General features: G+C 45.6%; 1 protein-coding gene across 2 annotated transcripts in view; it reads right to left on the bottom strand.

The window, feature by feature from the left end:
- ANKRD28 (ankyrin repeat domain 28) overlaps positions 1–19,690 on the bottom strand; it is a 1,823,421-nt gene that overhangs the window by 537,873 nt on the left and 1,265,858 nt on the right. For both annotated transcript variants that reach the window (XM_069648906.1, XM_069648905.1), the window contains exon 18: positions 8,188–8,389. In XM_069648906.1, coding sequence (XP_069505007.1) covers positions 8,188–8,389 — 202 coding nt within the window. The remainder of the gene's footprint in view (positions 1–8,187; positions 8,390–19,690) is intronic.

Raw genomic sequence — 19,690 nt, 5'->3', positions numbered from 1 at the left:
TTCCTTGCTCTCTCAGGATCCTCCCCTCACCTTGCTGCCGGCTTGTCAGTCTTCCTCTGGCTCACTGGGGTCATTTGTGCTACTCCCTTTACCTTCAAACAGTTCTTGTATAAGCGAGTTCCATGCAAGTATCTTGGGCTCCACTTTCACCCTCTCCCCATTGCAGCGCTGTGGTCCACACTGGCGTTTCAGCTATCGTCCATTTCTCAGATCTGCCCACCACAGTTCTATTGATGGCCCCGTGCTTGAGTTCTATGTCATTGCTATGCAGCGCTTCGTCAGTATACACATTAAGGCTTTCTTTTTTGGCGTCTATGTCCTCTGTTTCCTGTCCCTTGGGAACAAGCCCAGTAAATAGGACTCCGGCGATCATGCCTGCATTTTGATTCCTCCTTCCGCCGCCCTTTCTCTAACAGTGTCCCAGAATTTCGTTATCACAAGACATGACCACAACATGTGCAGGATATCCACCTCCACTGCACAGCGGTGGCAGCTTCGGGTTTGCTTGCTTCCCATGGTAGACATTCTTTGTAGACATTCTCTTGGGCGTGAAGTATGCTGTGTGTGTGAGATAGAGCTGCATTTGCCTGAATCTCACGTTCCTGGAGACTTGGCTTTGCATACCGGAGGACCCTGCCCCTTTCCTCATCTGTAACAGTTTTTCCGGAGTTCCTCCTCCCAACTGGCTTGCGCTTGCAGTTCTCTCGTTGTTGCTGCCAAGGATCTGTTCATAGCGCCTGGATGCTGTGTGTCCCCCTTCTGACACATCATACCACGCGTCCAGTGTCCTTTTGGCGTCTTCCCCCTCGGCTAAGGTCTTCCACCTCTTCCTGATTGTCCGGACCATGCTGTTGTACAGTATAAATTGGCTTCTATGTATATCCTGTTCTTCTATTAGGGTCTGGAAATCCACCCAATGCCCATCTTGCCATAAGTCCCTGATCTGGGCCACTCCCTTATCTTCCCACTGTGTTTGTTATGTTTTAAGGGTCCCCGAATATATGAATCTTTATATTAAATTTTTGAGCAAAGAGTGTGGGTGCAGCGATGGGTAACCTATTCATAATTGGTCGTGCACTGCCACTTGTCGGCCCTTTACGAAGAAAGTAGTATCAGAACCGCTCACAGGATCGCTGCCTTTCCCTGCAGGAATCATTCATGTCATTCTGGTGCATGACCAGTTAGCCATGTATGGCTTGCACGTACTGCTCCCTCAGACAACACTGAGGACTCCAGCATCACAAACACGGTTAATAACAGGGGAGTTGCTAGGTCTGGAAAAGACCCGGGGCTACGCTGATGTCGGAACTGTTGGGACTGGGGGCTAGCTAGTCTTTTGGCTGTAGCTCCTGAGATTCTATCCGGGGCTACAACCAAAAGATCAGGGGCTACAGCCCCCTTAACCGCCCCCTAGCAACGCCCCTGGTTAATAATGACAATTATGACATTGTTTACAATGGTATCAACATGTGTTTTACAGGGGCAATGCCAGCATATCCTGCGCACAATTGGTGACCAAGCATAATTACTTGTAAATTGTAAGTTATTTTGCCGAATGTTTTGCAAGAATTGTGCTCACAAATTGCAACATTTCAACCCTGTATTGGAAGGCTAAAAATCCTGTGCCAGAATTTGAACATATGCATGCAGGTTCCCGAACCCACTGATATCTGTAGATGTCCGGGTGTGTACATAACCCAAAAGGGATCAAGCACATGGCTCTCTTCAATGCGCTCTCCCTGTATTCACCACCCTGTTTTGGAAAGTGCTCCATTACTTAGTAACTAGGTTTAAGCTATTTTAATCCTACACATCAAAATATATACATACAAACCAGTTCTCACCTAATTACTTAACTCAATCTGTTCCATAAAACGCAGGCTGAAACAGAACATGCAAATCATTAAGTCCTTGCATTGATAGCACATGCCATTTTACATTCCTGTTTAATTTTATAAATGTAAGTGGACAAGTGACAGAATGCAGAGCAGAAGGCGACCTCACTTACCGTAATGTTCTTTCTATGGATTCTTCGCCCACAGATTACTCATCTGATTGATATTCGTTTCCGCTTGAGTTTGTGGTGGGTCCTCTAAGGGAGAGGAGCACATCCAGAACACCCGCCGGCAAATCACCACTACTTACACCTTAGCAATTCAGCAGCCAGGCATGAATGGTCAGGATGTGGAGGTTCAGTGGGAGAGGAGGTCCGTCCTCTGCGGTAGACGCCAGGGAGGGCAAATAGCCATGTCGAGCAACACAGAATACCAAGTTCTCCCGGCCCAGTCCAGAGTGATCAAGATAATCATGCACCTGAACAAAAGTAGTCTCCTGAAAACCAGCAGAAATGTATAAAGTAGATAGCAGTTCCATTCGACCATCAAGGCTCCCCTCCCGGTGTCCCGGTTGTAGAAATTTGCTGGAGCAGAGCCATCTGCACTTCTCGTCACACTGGAAGCCAAGAGCTCTACCTGAGGAGTACCCCAGTCGGAGGAATTTACCTCCAGAATTTTCAAGAGGATCTCTGTGGCAAGTCAGCAGCAGGACGTGAGCACTTTCTGGACATGGTTCACATGTTTTGTTAATTCAAATAATACACACAACCTTATTTGCCCCCCCCCTTCCTCTGGGTGGTCCCTGCCTATCCTTTTAACTAAGGTGCTCGTCAGTCAGTCATGAATGCTCAAAAGGATACTGCTCGCTGTCCAAAGGTTCCCTAACTGACCCTACCATGATGAAAGCTAACTTGCATGAGGAGAATGACTCCCTTCTCCTGAGGGTACTTCTATTACCAGTGGTGTAGGATTGTTTACTAATATGCAATCCTCAAATAGACTGTCCTGATTTCTTGGATCAGTCTTTTTAATTCCTCCGATTCGGTTTTGAGTTTTACTTTCTCCTCGGGGGTCCCTTTTGGCAATCTTTTACAAGCTATAGATTCCCGGTTACTGTCTCTAGCATATCTTGGGAAGACTATTATTCGGATGGTCTTTCTCTCCTGTCCAATTATAACTGTGCTTGCTTTGGGCCATTTATTTCTTTACTGGGCTCAATTGTACAGTTCCTCTGGACTCTTGCTCACAATATTCCCTCCTTTTTATAGTCTCTTCTGCTTGTACAAAATGTCTAGTGCTTTCCGCTTTTCCAAGGGGATTGTGATCCACTGTACTTTTTCTCTTAATCTTACTACTCTTGTATCCCACCAGCCTAGGTTTATTTGCTTCAAACTGTGACTTTATCTCGTGACTTCCACCGATACGAGTGGTTTGCAGGATATAATGATCCTCCAGTTATTACAGTTCTCCGCGTTACATTCTATTGTGAAGGGGTACGCCTTCAGGAGCCTTGTTCCTCGGAGGCCTTCCTTTTGCCGGCGTGTTCCTACTTGTGCTTTCCCTCTCCTCTCTGGTGTCCCAGTTTTCCAAGAACTGGTCAGACACCCTGCAGCTTTCTATGCGTGGTGGTATCAGCTACGTTTGTAGGACCAGCTGTCCACTGCGGGTATTCCATGGACTTGCCTTCACCTTTCTCCGGCCTTCTGCCCTGCAGATTTCTCATGCTGGGGTTGCACTGTGGCTCTGGCGTCCCAGGAGCATCTTCATGCTGCTAACCTGCTGGTTTCTGGTGCTGGGTTTGTGAAGTGACTGGTATCCCAGTCTCCTCCTTCGGGCTGCTGCCCTGCTGGCTTGTCGTGCTGGAGTCCCATTGTGGAGCTGGTGTCGCAGTCTGCAGTCTCGGGCGAGTTTGAAACTTGCAGGTTTCCTGGTATGTGCTTGCTTTGTCCCTTCCAGGTGTTATGCAGCGTGGGGCCTTCCCAGGTCTATGTATGCATCCCTCTCCTCTCACTGTGGTCCGTTAAGTGTACATTATTTTCTGATATTGTGGAGCATGCTATGTAGGCCTCAGTGTGCAAAGCTATAGGGAGTTTTTCACACAAACGTGAGTCCTTGCCCCTAAGGGGGAAAGTTTCCCATGGAGGTCCAACTTGCCTCGACCCCCAAAAAGGGTGTTGCGGAGCGGGACCCCTCCCTAGCCTCACAGGTTATTGATCGTCACAGCTCCCACTCATGGGAGTTTGACGATGGCCTGCTCAGTGCTAGCACTTTCACCTCAGTCAGACGCCCCAGAACCACAGCCGCATTGATTCTCTGCAAAGAGGAAAGGAGCCCACGAAACCCTGTTTGTTGAAGAAATACTTGCCTACAGTGTTGTTCGTCAGGACCAATACTGCGTTGCCCTTCAGAAGGGAGGAAAGCAACCAGGGCCAGACGGATCAATGTCCGCTTCAGCAGATTGATGTGCTCCCGGTCTCTGGTCACAGTCCACTCACTGTAATGTCTTGGAGGCGAGTGCCCCAGCTCTTAAGGCAGGCACCTCTCACTGACTCACCTGTGGCCAAGGTTGCCAAAAAAAGCAACCCTTTCAGAAAGTTGTCCTTCACAAACTACCATTGCAACACTTTTGCTGAGACCAGTAGAAGGTCTGATGTCCCTGAAACTGTGACCAGTGGTAGCTTAGAAGCCATTTTAGCAAGCTCATGTGCAGGCAGGCCTCTGGCAACCCCAAGATTCAAGAGGCCATCTAGGTATATGTTTGCCACTCTGACCTCGGGCAGGAAACCCTGACCAAGGCCAGTGTACAATACTGCACTGATATATTGGAGGGACTCGGACGGCGATACCTGGGAGCTTCTGAAGTTCAGTGAGAAGCTCAAGCTGTGCAATAGGAAGCATATCCAGTACAGGTGCGGGGACGCTAGATCTGGTGAGCAGCTTTGGATTAACCAGTCGTCCAGGTAGGTAAAGACATGAATGCCTTCCCTGCTGAGGAGAGCCGCCACTACTGCTAGCAGCTTGGTGAAAACTCTGGATGCCGAAAAGAGACCGAAAGGGAGGACAAAGAACTGAAAGTGACAGTTCCCCCCCTTTGAATCTCAGGTAATTCATGTGTTGCTTGTGGATAGGTACATGGAAGCAAGTATCCTGGAGATCCAGGGAGACTAGCCAGTCGTTCATGTCCAGTTCCTGGAGGACCTGGGCCAGGGTAATCATCTTGAAATTGTCTTTGCGCGAGCACTAGTTCAGAAGCAGCAGATCCAGGGTGCGTCTCAGACCTCAGTCCTCCCTTGGCACCAGAAAGTATTAGCAATCTCGTTCAGAGAAGGGTACAGGTCTCTTTTGCCATAAGCAGACAGATCTCCAGCATGAGAGGTTCCGGAGGCAAGGGTTGGTGCATGGAGGGGTGGTCTGGAAGACGCGAGGAAATAAGGAGGCAGTATCCCTGCTGTATGACCTCTAAGGTCCAGGTGTCTGAGGTGGTAAGTTTCCATTCCTCTCCAAAGAGGGATATTCGTCCTCCTACAGGGGGGACAGATGGCGGAAGCCCACTTCAGATACGCTTTATGCTGGGATTTGCAGAGAGCACAGTGGAGGTAGAAGCACCACCTCTAGGTGCACCACAGCTCCAACCGCTGAAAGAGCGTTGTTGCCCTTTCCTGGCCGAAGGTGCATGACCTCTGGCCCTGCCTGCCGGCTCCCAGGTAGTTGTTGCTGTACTGCCAGTCCCAGCGACTTGGCGGTAGCCTTACAGGCCTGGCACTTCTGCATTGATTCCTCAGCTTTAGTGCCGAACAATTTCATGCTATCGAAGGGCCTATCCAGAAACATCTCCTAAACATCATAGCAAACTCTAATGTCCTCAAACAAGAAATCTGCGTAAGACAGTGCTTATGGCCACTTGTTCTTGCTACACAGTATGCATAATTCAGCCCAGACTGCAGCATTTGACAGGAGGCTTCTTTGCCATCCTTGATAAGGGCATCAAAACCCTCTCGCATTTCCCCTTCAGGGATTTGCTCCAACTCCTCATGACCAATCTTCTTATCCCATGCATCAAATCCCTTGCACTACCTTGTCTAGGGGAAAATACGGAAAGGAGGCAGTTTTAAGGTTTGCAGTAGTAGCCTGAACCATCAAGCTCTCTGGGGCAGCACGGGCAGAAAGAAACATGGGGTCAGGGAACTGTAGCGGATTTGGCCCATAGTATCATCTAGACGGCCCACAGGAGAGCTGGTCAGTTGACAAGGTGGTCCAGGGACACTTCTGAAGGATCAGCAAGCACGTATCCTCTAGAAGGGGTCGAGACAGGTTGCTCCCACCGGTCAAGAGGTTGAAGCACCAGGAAGGGTCTTCATGGGATCAGGAGCAGGGTTTCACTGGGAATTGGCTTGAAGAAATGCTGGTCAGATGTAAAGATCGCCAGTGGGCTGCACATTTGTGCGGGAATCTTTGCACCAACGATCTGTCGAATGGCTGCAGTAGTCCACCTTTTATTCAAGATCTGGCCTGGTAGCTCGCCCAGGGCCACCAATGTTAAGGATCTGCATCATTCAAATAGGTAGCTACTATCAAATTATGGATATTCACTGGCCACAAAAGCTGTCCAGCAAAAGATAATCCAGCACCTAGATGTGCACAGGGATAGCCAACCCAGCCCCCACATCCGAGCCCTGACACAAACCACCAATTTGCCCACTGAAGTTCTTTCTATATATGGCTATTGCGACTCAAGAAGGTGCAAGGAGAAGGTCAAAGAGCAATATGGCCAAACGACAGGCAAATATTTTGTGGCACAGACATTTTATTTTTCTTTATTGTGCATCTGGTTTGTTTTTACAAACCTTAAGCACAGCTATTTTAGATGCGAGCCACTCTTAGTAGTCATTTGTGGCATCCACAGAGTGCATGAATACAAAACAGGGTAGAAAAGCAACTGCCACTGGCCCGTCCTGGGTACACTAATCAAAAAACCACTAACGAAATAGTCATAAGGATACAAAGTATCCGAACTACACTTCACTTTAGGGTGATGTGTGCAGTTGTAACAATACAAGAAATCCATAAGGAGACAGTCTCTCACTACTGATAGTCTTATGAATTGATCAGTTTCCCCATAAGAATGAGCAAAAAGACCAGGCTTTTCTTACCTTCACCATGACAAGTCAGCAGTTAAAACAGAGGAAGGGTGTCCCATAGAAGTCTATAGGAGGAAAGCAGCAAAAAGAAAAACTTTAACAGCAACCTACCCCAGGTTGATAGGAGTCCTTGCACTCCTCCGGCAGGATCATGACCCTGTCGTATAGCAACAAACATGTGCTTTTATGGCGATGTGTGCATAAACAAGCAAAAAGCAAGATTTGTTTTCTATGTAGTTTTAATATTTTCAAATATATTTAGTTTTATAAAATGTGTTCCGAGAACTCCCCATCCCATACAAAGAGCCATTCAGCGACTATGAATATTAATGAAGATCCAATAACGCAGGTGTGAATTATAGGAGATTGTGCAGGGTAATCAACCCTCCATGGTTTACTGCCATACTAAGCCCTAAAGAATACAATGAAAAAGTGGACTTCAATTTCATGCAATACTTGTAACAAAGAAAATCTGAGCATTACTTTTTGGAGTTCAGGCCCAGACTAAGACAACCATTGGCAATACCAACAATTTGGGTTTTTGTGTAGGCATTGGAAAGTCACTTGGCAGGCACTGCCATATGTGCCATTAACTGGCCATTGATGATGGTAGGAGCAATATGATGAGAGTACCTGGGCATCCGATAGCAGTGCATGGCAAATGTCTAATAATTATACACAAGCCAAAACTGTTGGCTTGTACAATGCTTGTTTTAAGATGACTTCAGTGAAGGACACAGTGCTTATAAAAATCAAGTGGTTGTTGGCAGACCTGGTGAAGGCATTTTTTATTACACCAGTAGTGTGTTTACAGCACCAATTAATTCATTAACTCTCAGAAGAGTGATATGAAAAATATATTGGCTGGCACTTCGAGTGCAAAGTTTGATGGTAAGGTCTAATTAAAGCAAGCTCAAAGAGTTCCCATGAAGAGGTGTTTTGGGTGGGGAGTGGCAGGAACTGGGTGGGAGTAGCCATAGGAATTAGCATGGGCAGCCAATGGGTGGGAAAATAACCAAACAACTCTTACACAAGCTGTTCATCACTCCGCATATGCCATTTCTCACTATATGTGCTATAATGCAGTAGTTCTGGCTTGTAGGTGGCAAAAGCGGCACCTAGTAGCCCAAACTAAAAAACTGTTTTATGTACAGATGCATTTTCTGGCTTCTAATCACTTGTATGTTGCTCTGGGTGGAAGTTCAGTGACATACCTGCAGCATGTATTGGCGTTCGCTTTGCCACATAATCCTTCACTAAGAGGGATGCTCCCTGATTAATGAGCACATCCACACATTCAACGTGTCCCTTGAATGCAGCAAGGTCAAGTGGCGTTCTTCCAGTGCTATTCCGTACATCAAGGTCCAGCAATGACTGCACCAGAACCTCGAGCGCTTGATGGTGACCGTGATAGGCCTGGAAGAAGGGAACAATAAAGCATGTTAGAGTGTGATCATCAACAGCACACTTCCAATGTTTGGACTCTAAACTGGGACCCCATTGATACTACAAGCAAACTCAATTATGATAAGAGCTCTAATCTATTGAGAAATTAACATATGTAAACGTAATACATAGCATTATTAAACATTAAGACTTCTGCAGCTGGACATCCATCCATGACAATCTCCTTAATTTTGTATTGCCTGAAGAGCCCTGAAAAATAGCATTTCATCCTTGCAGATAGAAAGTCTACGTCCTTCACCTGAACAAAAGGTGACTGACCAGCAGTGAATGCCCAGGTATTCGGGTGGATCCAAAAGCCTTGTATTCCTGGGTAAGACTAACAACCACAAACAGGGTTCCCTGAACCTTTCAAAGGGTAACCTACTGGTGGTTATGGACAAGCAGTCCAAGGCAACGTGTACAGAACCCATAAACCTTCACGCATTTGTTATTTTTCTGGCCTAACGTTGCATGAAGTGTATAGTGAAATGAGAATGTGGTAAACTGTGTGAAACTCCTAGGTTTCCAATACCTGCAACTCCGAACGAGGGGAGGAAGCGTGGGCGCATGTGAATCTAAGCAGATAGAAGCATCAGAAAGACAATTACAGGTATGCAAGGTTTGGTTTCTGAGACTTGTGGATCTGCTAAGAAGCTAGCGAGCAGTACCAGGAGAAGGTTGTGGGTTGTTAGAAGGAATAGAGGAAAAGAGATTAACACTGCCTGTCCTACCTCAGTCTCTCCTAGCTTTCATGTCCACACAGTAATGTTGGGTGAACGTGTGAAATGAGCTCCAGTTAGCCGCTTCAATAGATTGGCTGACATGGAATCTAGAAATTAATAATAATAATAATAACTTGTCATTTATATAGCGCTACGAACCCTTAGGTATCTGAGCGCTGCTTATTATTACCCACGGTGAGTGGTGCTCAGTTATCGAGCTCGGAAGGATGAAACGCTGAGTTTGGCGCTGCCGGGATTCGAACCTGCGTTCGCAGGCTCTGCACTGATGTCAAAGCGAGCGCTCTACTCGCTGTGCCACTTGACCGGCTATAACTTCAAGGCGAAATGTGGGTGTGTCCTTAGGAACACTATTAATAAAACCTTTCACAACACAGAATTACAAATCCAAGTTAAAAGCAGAAAATGAAGAAAGAATAATAAAATACATCATAGCTATATAAAATCATTTCAATAATAAACACATGCATTAGGATCCATTCAAGTGCTTTCCAGTGTCTAGCACTGGATAAACAGTCCCTAAAGCAGTACCTTATAAGATTAAGATATCAAAAGTGCAAGGTGAAAAAAGAAAACAATACAGTACATTAAATTCAACCTGCAGTATATTTTGTAAACTTTAGTCAAGAATCTATACATTGCTACTATCTATAAGACACTGTTGCCTTGTATCAAGGAGGACCATATAGAGTTTAGACTCCCATGCATTGTACATACACAAATCCGCCAAGATATAAAGTTTGCAGATTGTGAATGGCAGCACAATAAATGACCAGATGCTTGAGAGTTTCCATCTTTTCATTCCTGTGACAAACTCTACAAGTGTATTCACACCCTTCCACTGCTTCCTGGGGCTTAAGCATTCGAGAGTAAACAGTTGGTTCAGCTTAAAACACAGATTAAAATAATGAATCTTTGAAGCAAGTTAAAGTATTTTGGATGGTCATCTCTTCATCTGCTATAAAGTGCATAGTTTTATAAAGTTTATAAGTTTTCAACAATTCAATAGTTACCCTACGGTCTTCTTGATATAATTTTGCTTTAGTTCTTAGCAGATTCTTTATCAGCTCTTCTAGATTTGATTCAACTCTTGCAAGACCCATAATCATCCTATCTTTAATTGTATTCTTGAAGTCAACCTTACGGACGGATATTATGAATTGGAGGGACGGTTGTTCATCTTCATAAAAATGCATAGTTGTTTCCAAGTAGCCTTAGCACTCAGCAAAATGAGCCCAATTTCATGGCGAATCACAGCAATAGGTATTGTTAATGACAGTTCTTTTTAAAATGGTGCCTTAAAGATAATTCAGATAGTTACTCGTATCCGACAACTATAAATCGAGAACAAATAAAATAGTCATTTCGCTTTTAGAGAGATAAAATCGCGGAACCGGAAGCAACAAGCATTTACACATCATTAAGTTCCCTTCAATTGGGAAATCACGGTTGTGTCTTGGCTCTCACTCCATCCTTTAAGTCAACAATTGACATTGAATTGGCGATTGTAAATCCCAAGTAGTGTAGAGATGGAACTCTTTCACAATGATGGTCTCCAATCTTCCATACCATTGTCTTTGCTTTTTTTGTGTGGCGTATATTACAGTTTTTGACATGGAGCCATTTACTAGTAGGTTGTTGTCTAAGGCGTATTGCAAAAAAAAGGTTCAGCTTTCTTTTCAGGCCTATAGGTATCTAATCAAAGAAAAGCAGTTCATCTGCAAATGCCAACCAGTCAAGTTTAGAACAAACCAACCTGACTGTATAAGTAGTGCCTGATGGATACAAGTCATCAACATCTGCAAGGTAGAGATTAAAAAGAGTTGGGGCCAAAAGACACCCTGCTTAAGACTGATGCGTGTGTCTATAGGTTTCGTCAAAGAACCCTCTTTGGACAGCCTGATCTTTATTGAAGTGTCCTTGTGTAAGAGAAAAAGAATTCAGACCATGGAAGTATGTATTTGCCAGGATAAAATTTAATGCCCGGTCTCTTCCTATTAACTCCATCAACTGCGCTATTCAGATCAAGAGATGCAAAATATGTGTTAACTATAACACCTTCTTTGACATCCACAAAGATATCGGCTAAAATAGTGCCATTTAACGAAGTGCTAATAAAGCGCCTAAACCCAACTTGAAAGCAGGAAAAAATTGCCAAACATTTTAGCCAGTTGTTTAGGTCCATTAGGATCAGAGGCGCAAATAGTTTACTAGAAGCTTCTAAAATCGCTATGGCCTTATAATTGGCCAGGATGGTCGGGTCTCCTTTTTAAAAATGTGCCCAATTATTGTAATTTTCCAAGTAGGAGGAGCGTGTAATGTCAATAAAACTTGGTTAAAAAGATGAAATAGAATGGCAGACCATAGGCCTGGGTCATTTTAATGGAAGCTGGAAATAAAAAGTCTATCCCAGGTCGCCCTAGACGGTTTGGATTTATTAATTACCAACAGGTCTTCCTGTGACCAATGAGAATCTACAATTCCCATAAAGGTCAGGTTTGAGCATACAGCTTTGTTTAGAAATCGACCAGGATGACTCATTTCATATCTCGGGGACAGGTGACCTAGCTGCATAGTTAGCCAACTCCCAGAATTTAGACGAGTTAGCATTCTTCCCAAACTGATTTTATTAAACGGTCGGTTCATCGAAATTTACAGCAAATGAAAAACACAGACAACATATACAGCATGTCTAATGTCAAATGCATAAATCAGGATGGGATGTTCTCCCCCTTTAAATCCCACATCAGATACCCTTCTCCAGAACAAAGAGGCCCATTACGAAACCCAGTCCACAAATATAGTGTGGCCAATCTAGGTTTAAATGTCAAGGTCGGAAAGTTCTGGTCATAGTCCAGCCAACAGGGGTGTCCAAATGTTCAAGAACTGGTGGAGTCTGCCTTCGTTTGTAGCAGTGACCTTTTCCACCACCAACACGTCCCACACTTTAATCCACCACAAAGAGAGAGCTGGGCCCTCTGGGGATTTCCAGCAACTTGCGATTGTAATATGCGCCGCTAGCAATAATTGAGTAATTAGTTTCGCCTGCTCCCCAGATTTAGGATATACTCCTTCACTAGGGGGCCCCAAAAGTACAGGACTCATCATAAGCTTAATACCAGTGCTGGATTCGATAACAGTAACAATAATATCCTAAAAGGCGTGAATAAGAGGACAGTCCCAACACATGTGAAAGTATGAGCCTAGAGCCTTGCATTGTCGCCAACAAGTGGGAGCAACTAAGGACTGAAAATGAAGAAGTTGGGCGGGAGAGTAATACCAACAAAATAGCAATTTAAGGGCACATTCATTGTTGGTCACACATCTGGAGGAAGAGTGGTTCCTAGTCCAAATCTCCAACCATACTTGATCATCCAGTGGGTGGCCCAAGTCTGTCTCCCAACGGCTCATATAGGATAGGTGCACAGTCAGCATATCATGTCTCAAGAGCTTATAAAGTTTAGAACCCCGTCCCCGCCCCCCAGGCCGTGGTCCCTCCAGGACAGTTTGCTCTATAGGGCTTAAGGTCTGTGTCGCATTCCGTCTCGTCTCTGGATGTGTAATCCAGTGTCGAAGCTGAGCATATGAAAACCTATACGAATCCAAGAGATGGAAAATCATTTTGCAGTCCTCAAAGCAGTGTGGGCGATCCCCCCCCTCAAACAACTCTTTTGCACTTCAGCGCCAATTCCCATAACTTAAAAGGTGACTTTCGTTGAGGAGAGAAAATTCTGCCAACATTTTCTTAGCCCATGGGAGCCGTAAGGCAGAAAACTGAGGAAAAGCGGGAGTTTAGACTGTTCAATCTCGGACCATTTTGGGAGAGGGGACATCCATGTCAGGAGGTGTTAAATTTGAGAGACTTCCATATATTTATGTAGATTTGGAACCCCCAACCCACCATCACCCTCCCAGGAAACAGATCTTTTGCCTCGCCAAATACATTTCAGAATCTTCCGCTGATGACAGTCTAATGAGTTTTTGGGGATTTTCAACGTTAGAGACTTACACACATAAAGAAAGTGGGGAGTAAATTAATTTTGACTGCCGTAATACGGCCCATCAAGGAGATCTCCCGATTCCCCCACTTTTCTAAATCTGTTTCCAGCGTCTTTAAGAGTGAGGGGAAATTAGTCTCAACCCTTCAGGTGAAGCCGTGATCGGAACCCCCAATCATTCGATGGAAGTAGAATCCCATTGGATTGGACAGAGTTTGAAACAAGATAATGTCCGATTGAGAAAGCCCCCCCCCCCCATTGCCAATGATTTCCCATAATTTATTTTGAAACCTGCTACCTGGCCAAAGGACCACAGTTCTTGAAGGGCCGCCTGTTGGATGTTAGTTATTGAGTGTAACCCATCATCTGCATGAAGAGAAACGTTATGTGAGGAGCCCCGAACCATGACCCCATGAATCGCAGAATTACAGCGTATACGTTGAGCCAGAGGCTCCAAAATCAAAGCAAACAAGAGGGGTGAGAGGGTACAATCCTGTTGCGTCCCACAGGGCAGAGGAATCGCGGATGATTGATCCCGGTTTACCCGGAGTAATGTGTTTGGGGCGATGTAATTGGCTGACACCATTTTGCGCAAATAGGGCCCAAAGTGGAATGCTTCCAGGGTTGAATGCATAAAAGCCCAATCCACTTTATCAAAAGCCTTAGTGGCATCTAATGCCAGGAGGGTCAATTTACTTTGGTCCATACTAGTGCTCTCCATAATATTCAGCGCTCGACTGATATAATCCCCGGTTTTCCTCCCTTGAACAAACCCCGTTTGATCCGAGTCAATCAAAGCTGAAAGAAGCGAATCTAGACGATTAGCCAGTACTTTTGAATATATGTTTGCATCAATATTTAGCAACAAAATCGGCCTATATGAGGCACAGTCCTTAGGATCTGTCCCAGGCCTCAAAAGCAAGGGTTGCTGAGGTTTGCATAGAGGGGGTTATAGTGCCTGTTTCCCTGAAAGAGTTAAAGAGAGCCGTTAGATGGGGCAACAACTGGCCTCTGAAAAACGTATACAATTTAACTGAGAACCCGTCAGGCATGGAGCTCTAACCTTCAAGAATTTAATGACTGCCTCTACCTCTTCCAGCTGGATCGGGACTTAAGGCAGTTAAGTCTTCCCTAGGAAGGTGTGGCAAAGTAGCTCCCTCAATATATTGTTTTTGAATCTGAGATGAGCGGGCCATTGCAGTCATTGTTTCCAATAAATGCGCCCTCGCTAGTTGCAGTTTAACTTGTTCCCCATACTAAAACTAAGTCTATACTGTACGAAGAGCGGTGGACATGAGAAAAAAAAGTAAAGTCACGATCTTCCGGATGCAACACTCTCCAAGAGTCCACTACCCCAAGGGATTTGAAGAAATGTGGGATACTCAAAGCAATTTTAAAATCCCTAGGAGGGTTCATGCGTTTCATCTTTGATGGGTTCCGGGACCCTGTTAAAGTCACCAAGAATAACCTAGCCCTCCAAAAAGGGAAGAAGCATAGCCTCCAAGTCTTCGAAGAATCGAACCTGTCCTTCGTTGGGAGCATAAATCGAGACTAGGGAGTACAGCTGCCCCAGCAACATACCTTTATTTCCAATTTATCGGCCTCCCGGGTCTCGTTTCATGTCTACTTCCTCAAAGTGAATGTCTTTCGCCAGCAGGATCGTCGAGTCCCCCACCCACCCCCCCACTCCACTGGAGGCCAAAAATTGTTTAGGGAACTCTCTACTCTGCAGTCGAATATAATCCACAGGGAGGAGATGAGTCTCTTGCAGAAAGATTACTGACCCTTCTAGATCCTTCAACCTACGCAAGACAGATTTACATTTCTCTGGGGAGTTGAAGTCTTTTTCACGTTCAGTGACACAAAGCCCAAGTTCTGCTAAGGTAAAGAAGCGTTGCTTATAGTATCTTCACCCACAGCAGGAGAGGGGGTGCGGATTAGATGACATTCAGTCGCCATCCTGACTCCAAGTTTGTCCACAACCATGTTCCAACCGGGGTTTTAACTGAATCAATCAACTTAAACAAAAACCGAGCCATAACAAAAAAAAAAACTCAAAACAAAAGGGCATGTCGCCCCAACGATCCTCAGGTGGCCCGTCACTTGAGGTTGGACAAGAACCGCATGTTGCCTGTTGCCAAAGCAAAAGGATGTAGCGCATTTGCGATGTTAAAGACAAGAACGCCTCTTGGGTTGGTAAGCCTTCTGAGTGTGGAAGCTCTTGTTGAAGTCTGTGGCGGTAGCTTCCCCATATTGCGCCCTTTATGGACCTTTGACTAGGTGGACAGCTGCATTTTTGGCATGATACTCTCGTCATTTTCCATGGTTTTAGGCAAAGCGTCCTCTCTATCTGGTGAAGAGGAACTCAGGATCCCTTCTGCATCTTCCAAGCAAGAGATAGTATGGAGAGAGCCTTTAAACTGAAATTGTAGCGTGGTAGGGAACAACCAACAATATTGTATGTTCCGTTCCCGTAAGAATAGCGTTAGGGGACATAGCACTCTGCGTATTTAGATTATAACAGAAGGCAGATCTTGAAAAATCTGTAGGGGGGGGAACCTTGGACTGTTAGTTCATCCAGAGAGCGGCCCACTGCCATAATTTATTCTTTAGTCGTGTAGAAATGGACTCTTGCAATGTCATCAGGGAAGACCTCCAAAGTTGCACCTCTGAGGGCGCAACCTGTGGGTGCGATCCAGTAGGAGCATAGATTTGTCGAGATGCGGCAATAGGGTGCGAAAAAAGTCACTCACATAGTGCCAAGGCTTGGTCCGAGATCGATGAAGGCACTCTACGAATGTGCAGGTTGTTCCTACGGGATTGCTTTTCCATATCCTCCTGCTTGTGTTCTAACATGCCACTTTTCCTTTCTGGGCTCCGGATCTTTTGTTGGATGTCCGTCAGAGTGGTTGAATGCTCCAGAACCTGGTCCCCAGTTTCCCTCACTCTTTGCTCCACTTCCGGCACTCTCTGATCTAACCTCTTCAGTTTGGTTGATATCTCGGACATACAATTCCAAAAGTCAGATTTAATATCCAGCATGAAGGCTTGAATGTCTTCTTTGGTGGCCAGCTGGTCAGCAAGATGCTCGCGGGGCTGAGATGGAGCTTTCCCCAGGTCTGCTTTCTTTCCTATATCTGAAGGTGCCAGCATCGTGGAGATGTCTGTGTTCATTTGCGTTTGAGTGCTTGGACATTGTTGCTCCCACCAAGAAAGGGGAGGTAGGTGGGGAGGGAGAATCCCCTACCTGACTGACATCAGGTACTAATGAACGTGTGCTGGCCACAAATCAAATCTAACCCATTGGGTATCACCCAGGCGAGTTCTCAGGTCCCTCGGGCTGTCAGGTCTAGCGCTGTAATGGTGGAAGCCAAGTGCAAATCCCCAGGAAACATCCCAACAGCAGGGGGATTTGCATTTAATAGCACATTCCCCAACCCCCGGCCTACCCCAGCATAAAGGTAGCAGAGTTCACTGTTGGTGGAGTGGGATGAGGGGGAGGGGAAAGAAACAAAAAAAGTTGTTACTTCAGCTCCCCAGCTGTGGCCCAACGAGCACTTTCAGCAGCTGCAAGCTTCGTGGCACTTAGGTGCACCTTTCTCTGGCCCAAGGTAGTGAATGAGCCCTGCTGATTCAGCTAGGTAGTTGGGTCGAGGAAGAGCCAGTGCTCAGCGCCATCCGTCTGTCTTCTCCAACGCAGCACCCAGCCCCTGGTAATGCCACCAACGTGAGGGAAGGCCCCGGCGAGGGTAGGAAAAGAAGGATGCAGCCAGAGTTAGAGAAGAAAGGAGTAGGCTCACTGTTCACGAAGTTCGGCGTCCCCAGACTTATGGAGCAGGGCCCCCAATGTTGTCTTGTGCGGCCATTGGCAGCCGCGGGACGCCACAGCTAGTTGGGGTGCATCAGTGCCATTTTAAACTCTTCACCGTGGCCCGGGTCCCTGCGCCGCTCTGGAGTTCAATCAGCATCCGGTGCATCTGCGGCATCAGCCACGGTCAAGGCGTCCCTCAGACCCTCTAAGCCCCCCACCCATCCCGCAGGATTCCGGGCAGAGGTGAAATCGGGGGAGAGAAGCGTCACAGGATCTCTAATATTACGGGCACAGTGCGGAGGCCATCAGCAGAGCATCCGCATTGACGGAGCCGCTGGCCATGCCACCGAATTTACATTCTTTAATGCCTCGAGTGCAATCCGATTATCTTTAATATGCATTTGCTATTTAAAGATTTTAAGTAATTCTTATAAGTTTGCTGAATTTTCCTGTCAATATTATTGTCCGTTATTTCTCGAAAGAACTCTTAGGGCCTTGCGTTTAACTTTTTTGGCCACAGCAACATCTATTGTATTGATGCAAGTGTTTCTAAGGGACAAAACAGCAACATTTTTCAGTAATATTCCCTATACAAGAGAAAATGGTCTCATTGGAAGCTCAAACAGAAAAGATATCATGACAATCTGATGTATCAGTTGGTTCAAGCAATTGTTTAAGCACCGCCGTAAGTTTAGAACAGGTACCCTGATCCATTTAACTGAAATGGCCCCCATATCCCCCCATTGGAAGACGCTAAAGTGTGATTTAACTTGTGTGTTGCAAATGGAACAAAAAGAGAAACAGCTATAATGGAATGATCACTGAAATCAATGTCAATTATCTTAAAAGGTGAACATATGGATTTCATATTCAATGTTACCTATATATGTCCAATGCATGAGGATCTTCAGCCTCCGTTTCAAGGCCTAACTTTAGTTTAAGGAGACCACTCTCTAAGCAAAGAAAATTTTAAGTTCCAATCCTCCATGAAAGTGCCCCATGATATGCATCTGTCCCTAGCCTCCAACTAATACATTCCCCTTTTATTGGATAAGGAGATTGTGGGCATCCGAAATGAAATCGCCGCCAATTAGAATATTTTTCCCATACTCTTTGCCCAGCCATTTCAAAATTATATAACCAATTGCTGCCTGGAACTCAATGCAATTAATTAAGTTGATAAGGAATAATTGGAATGGAGGGGCAGTTAGAAATAGACCAACAGCCAATAAGCCGGTGTTAGGAGTACAAATTTCAAATGCATGAGTGTTTATGCTTAAAGCAATGGCAATAGCAAGCCCTCTAGACTGGCATCATAGTGAGCCTCTATGAGCCAACTTGGAATAGGTTTGTATAGCCTTCAAAAGAGCAGGGCTTAATCAACATAGTCTCCTGTAGCTTTATAATGTGTTGCTCTGAAAATTCGGTCGTTTTTGTTGCATGGGAAGTTCCTAAATCCACAGGAGTTTCACGATAGGATTCGAAACGCCTGAGCCACCAGCCACAATCTGTCTTGTTCTTGGTCAATAGATGTGCCCATACCTTGGTGACAAGATGAGAGCAAGTAGAAAAATATGGTTTAAAGATTAGTGAAGGTTGTTGTTGCAGTTGTCTCAAACTCTTGTTGGAGCAGTACATTAAGACAAAGTAGACCACATCCACAAATTCAAGTGATTTGTTGACATTTTGCAATACAATATTTGGGAAGAGGAGGAGGGCAGCGCTGCACGCTTTTGTGTGGATTGTGATGGGGTTAAGGTTTTCACTTGATAATGCATTATACCATATATGTCTGCATTATTGTGTTTGACCAAGTCCTCTGTACTACTGGTAGCTACCAGGAGGACTAGCTCCAACACCAAAACACAAAATCCTTGAACACTGATCATCATGAATATCTGTCTGATAAGCAACTGAGACTTTGTCTGCAGACTGCAAATAGTGCAATGGTCGATGACAGAGATGACATGCACGTTGCTCATCTGCAGAGACTCTGTACTGCTGAGGCGTAGACAGGGTAAGCCTGAGTGGGCAAGGCCCACCTAACATCTGTACATACCCAATCAGCAACACTGTGTGGGCATTTACAGATGTTAAGGTCACTGAGGTGGGCCCAACTACAATCACTTCAGTCCACACATGCTAGATAATCCTGGTTATGCCTTTGGTGTACTGCCTTACCTTCTACATTATGGTCCATCATGCATTGCTTTGGGCAAGGCTATGTGCACTTGGGAACCAAACTTACTCAGGGAACCGCTCCTGCGTGACACTGGTATGCACATTTAATGTGGCATACATCCCCCGTTCCAGAGACCGGAACGGGGGATAACGGCCCGGCAGCCCAAGTTATCGGACCGAGTGAAGCAAGGGTAGATAACGGGGGCTCTGGGCCGTCATCACCTGTTCCAGCCCCTGGAACAGGGGTTGAAGGCCATTAGCACCCCGTGTTACCAAAGAAGTTAAACAGGGTGCTAAAAAAAAAAAATAAAATGGATTTTCCTTCCTACAATGCGACATGTGCGGCGTCCCGCTGTAGGAAGGAAAATCCTTTTCCACAATGGCCACTATGGAAAGGCAAGGCAGGGCTCCATAGGGAGCCCTCTTCCCTTTCCAAGGTGGTCTGCGGAAGGCAAAGGGAAGGGAAGGAGCGGATCCAAACAGTTACTCACCATAGTGACTAACATACTCTTAAGTCCATAGTCCTTTTTCCTCCATACTG

The sequence above is a fragment of the Ambystoma mexicanum genome, chromosome 2q (genome assembly GCF_040938575.1).
Source record: "Ambystoma mexicanum isolate Mex_15411 chromosome 2q, UKY_AmexF1_1, whole genome shotgun sequence".
NCBI lineage: Eukaryota > Metazoa > Chordata > Amphibia > Caudata > Ambystomatidae > Ambystoma > Ambystoma mexicanum.
The sequence above is the reverse complement of the archived record's forward strand: the minus strand, read 5'-3'. Positions and strand labels throughout refer to the sequence as shown.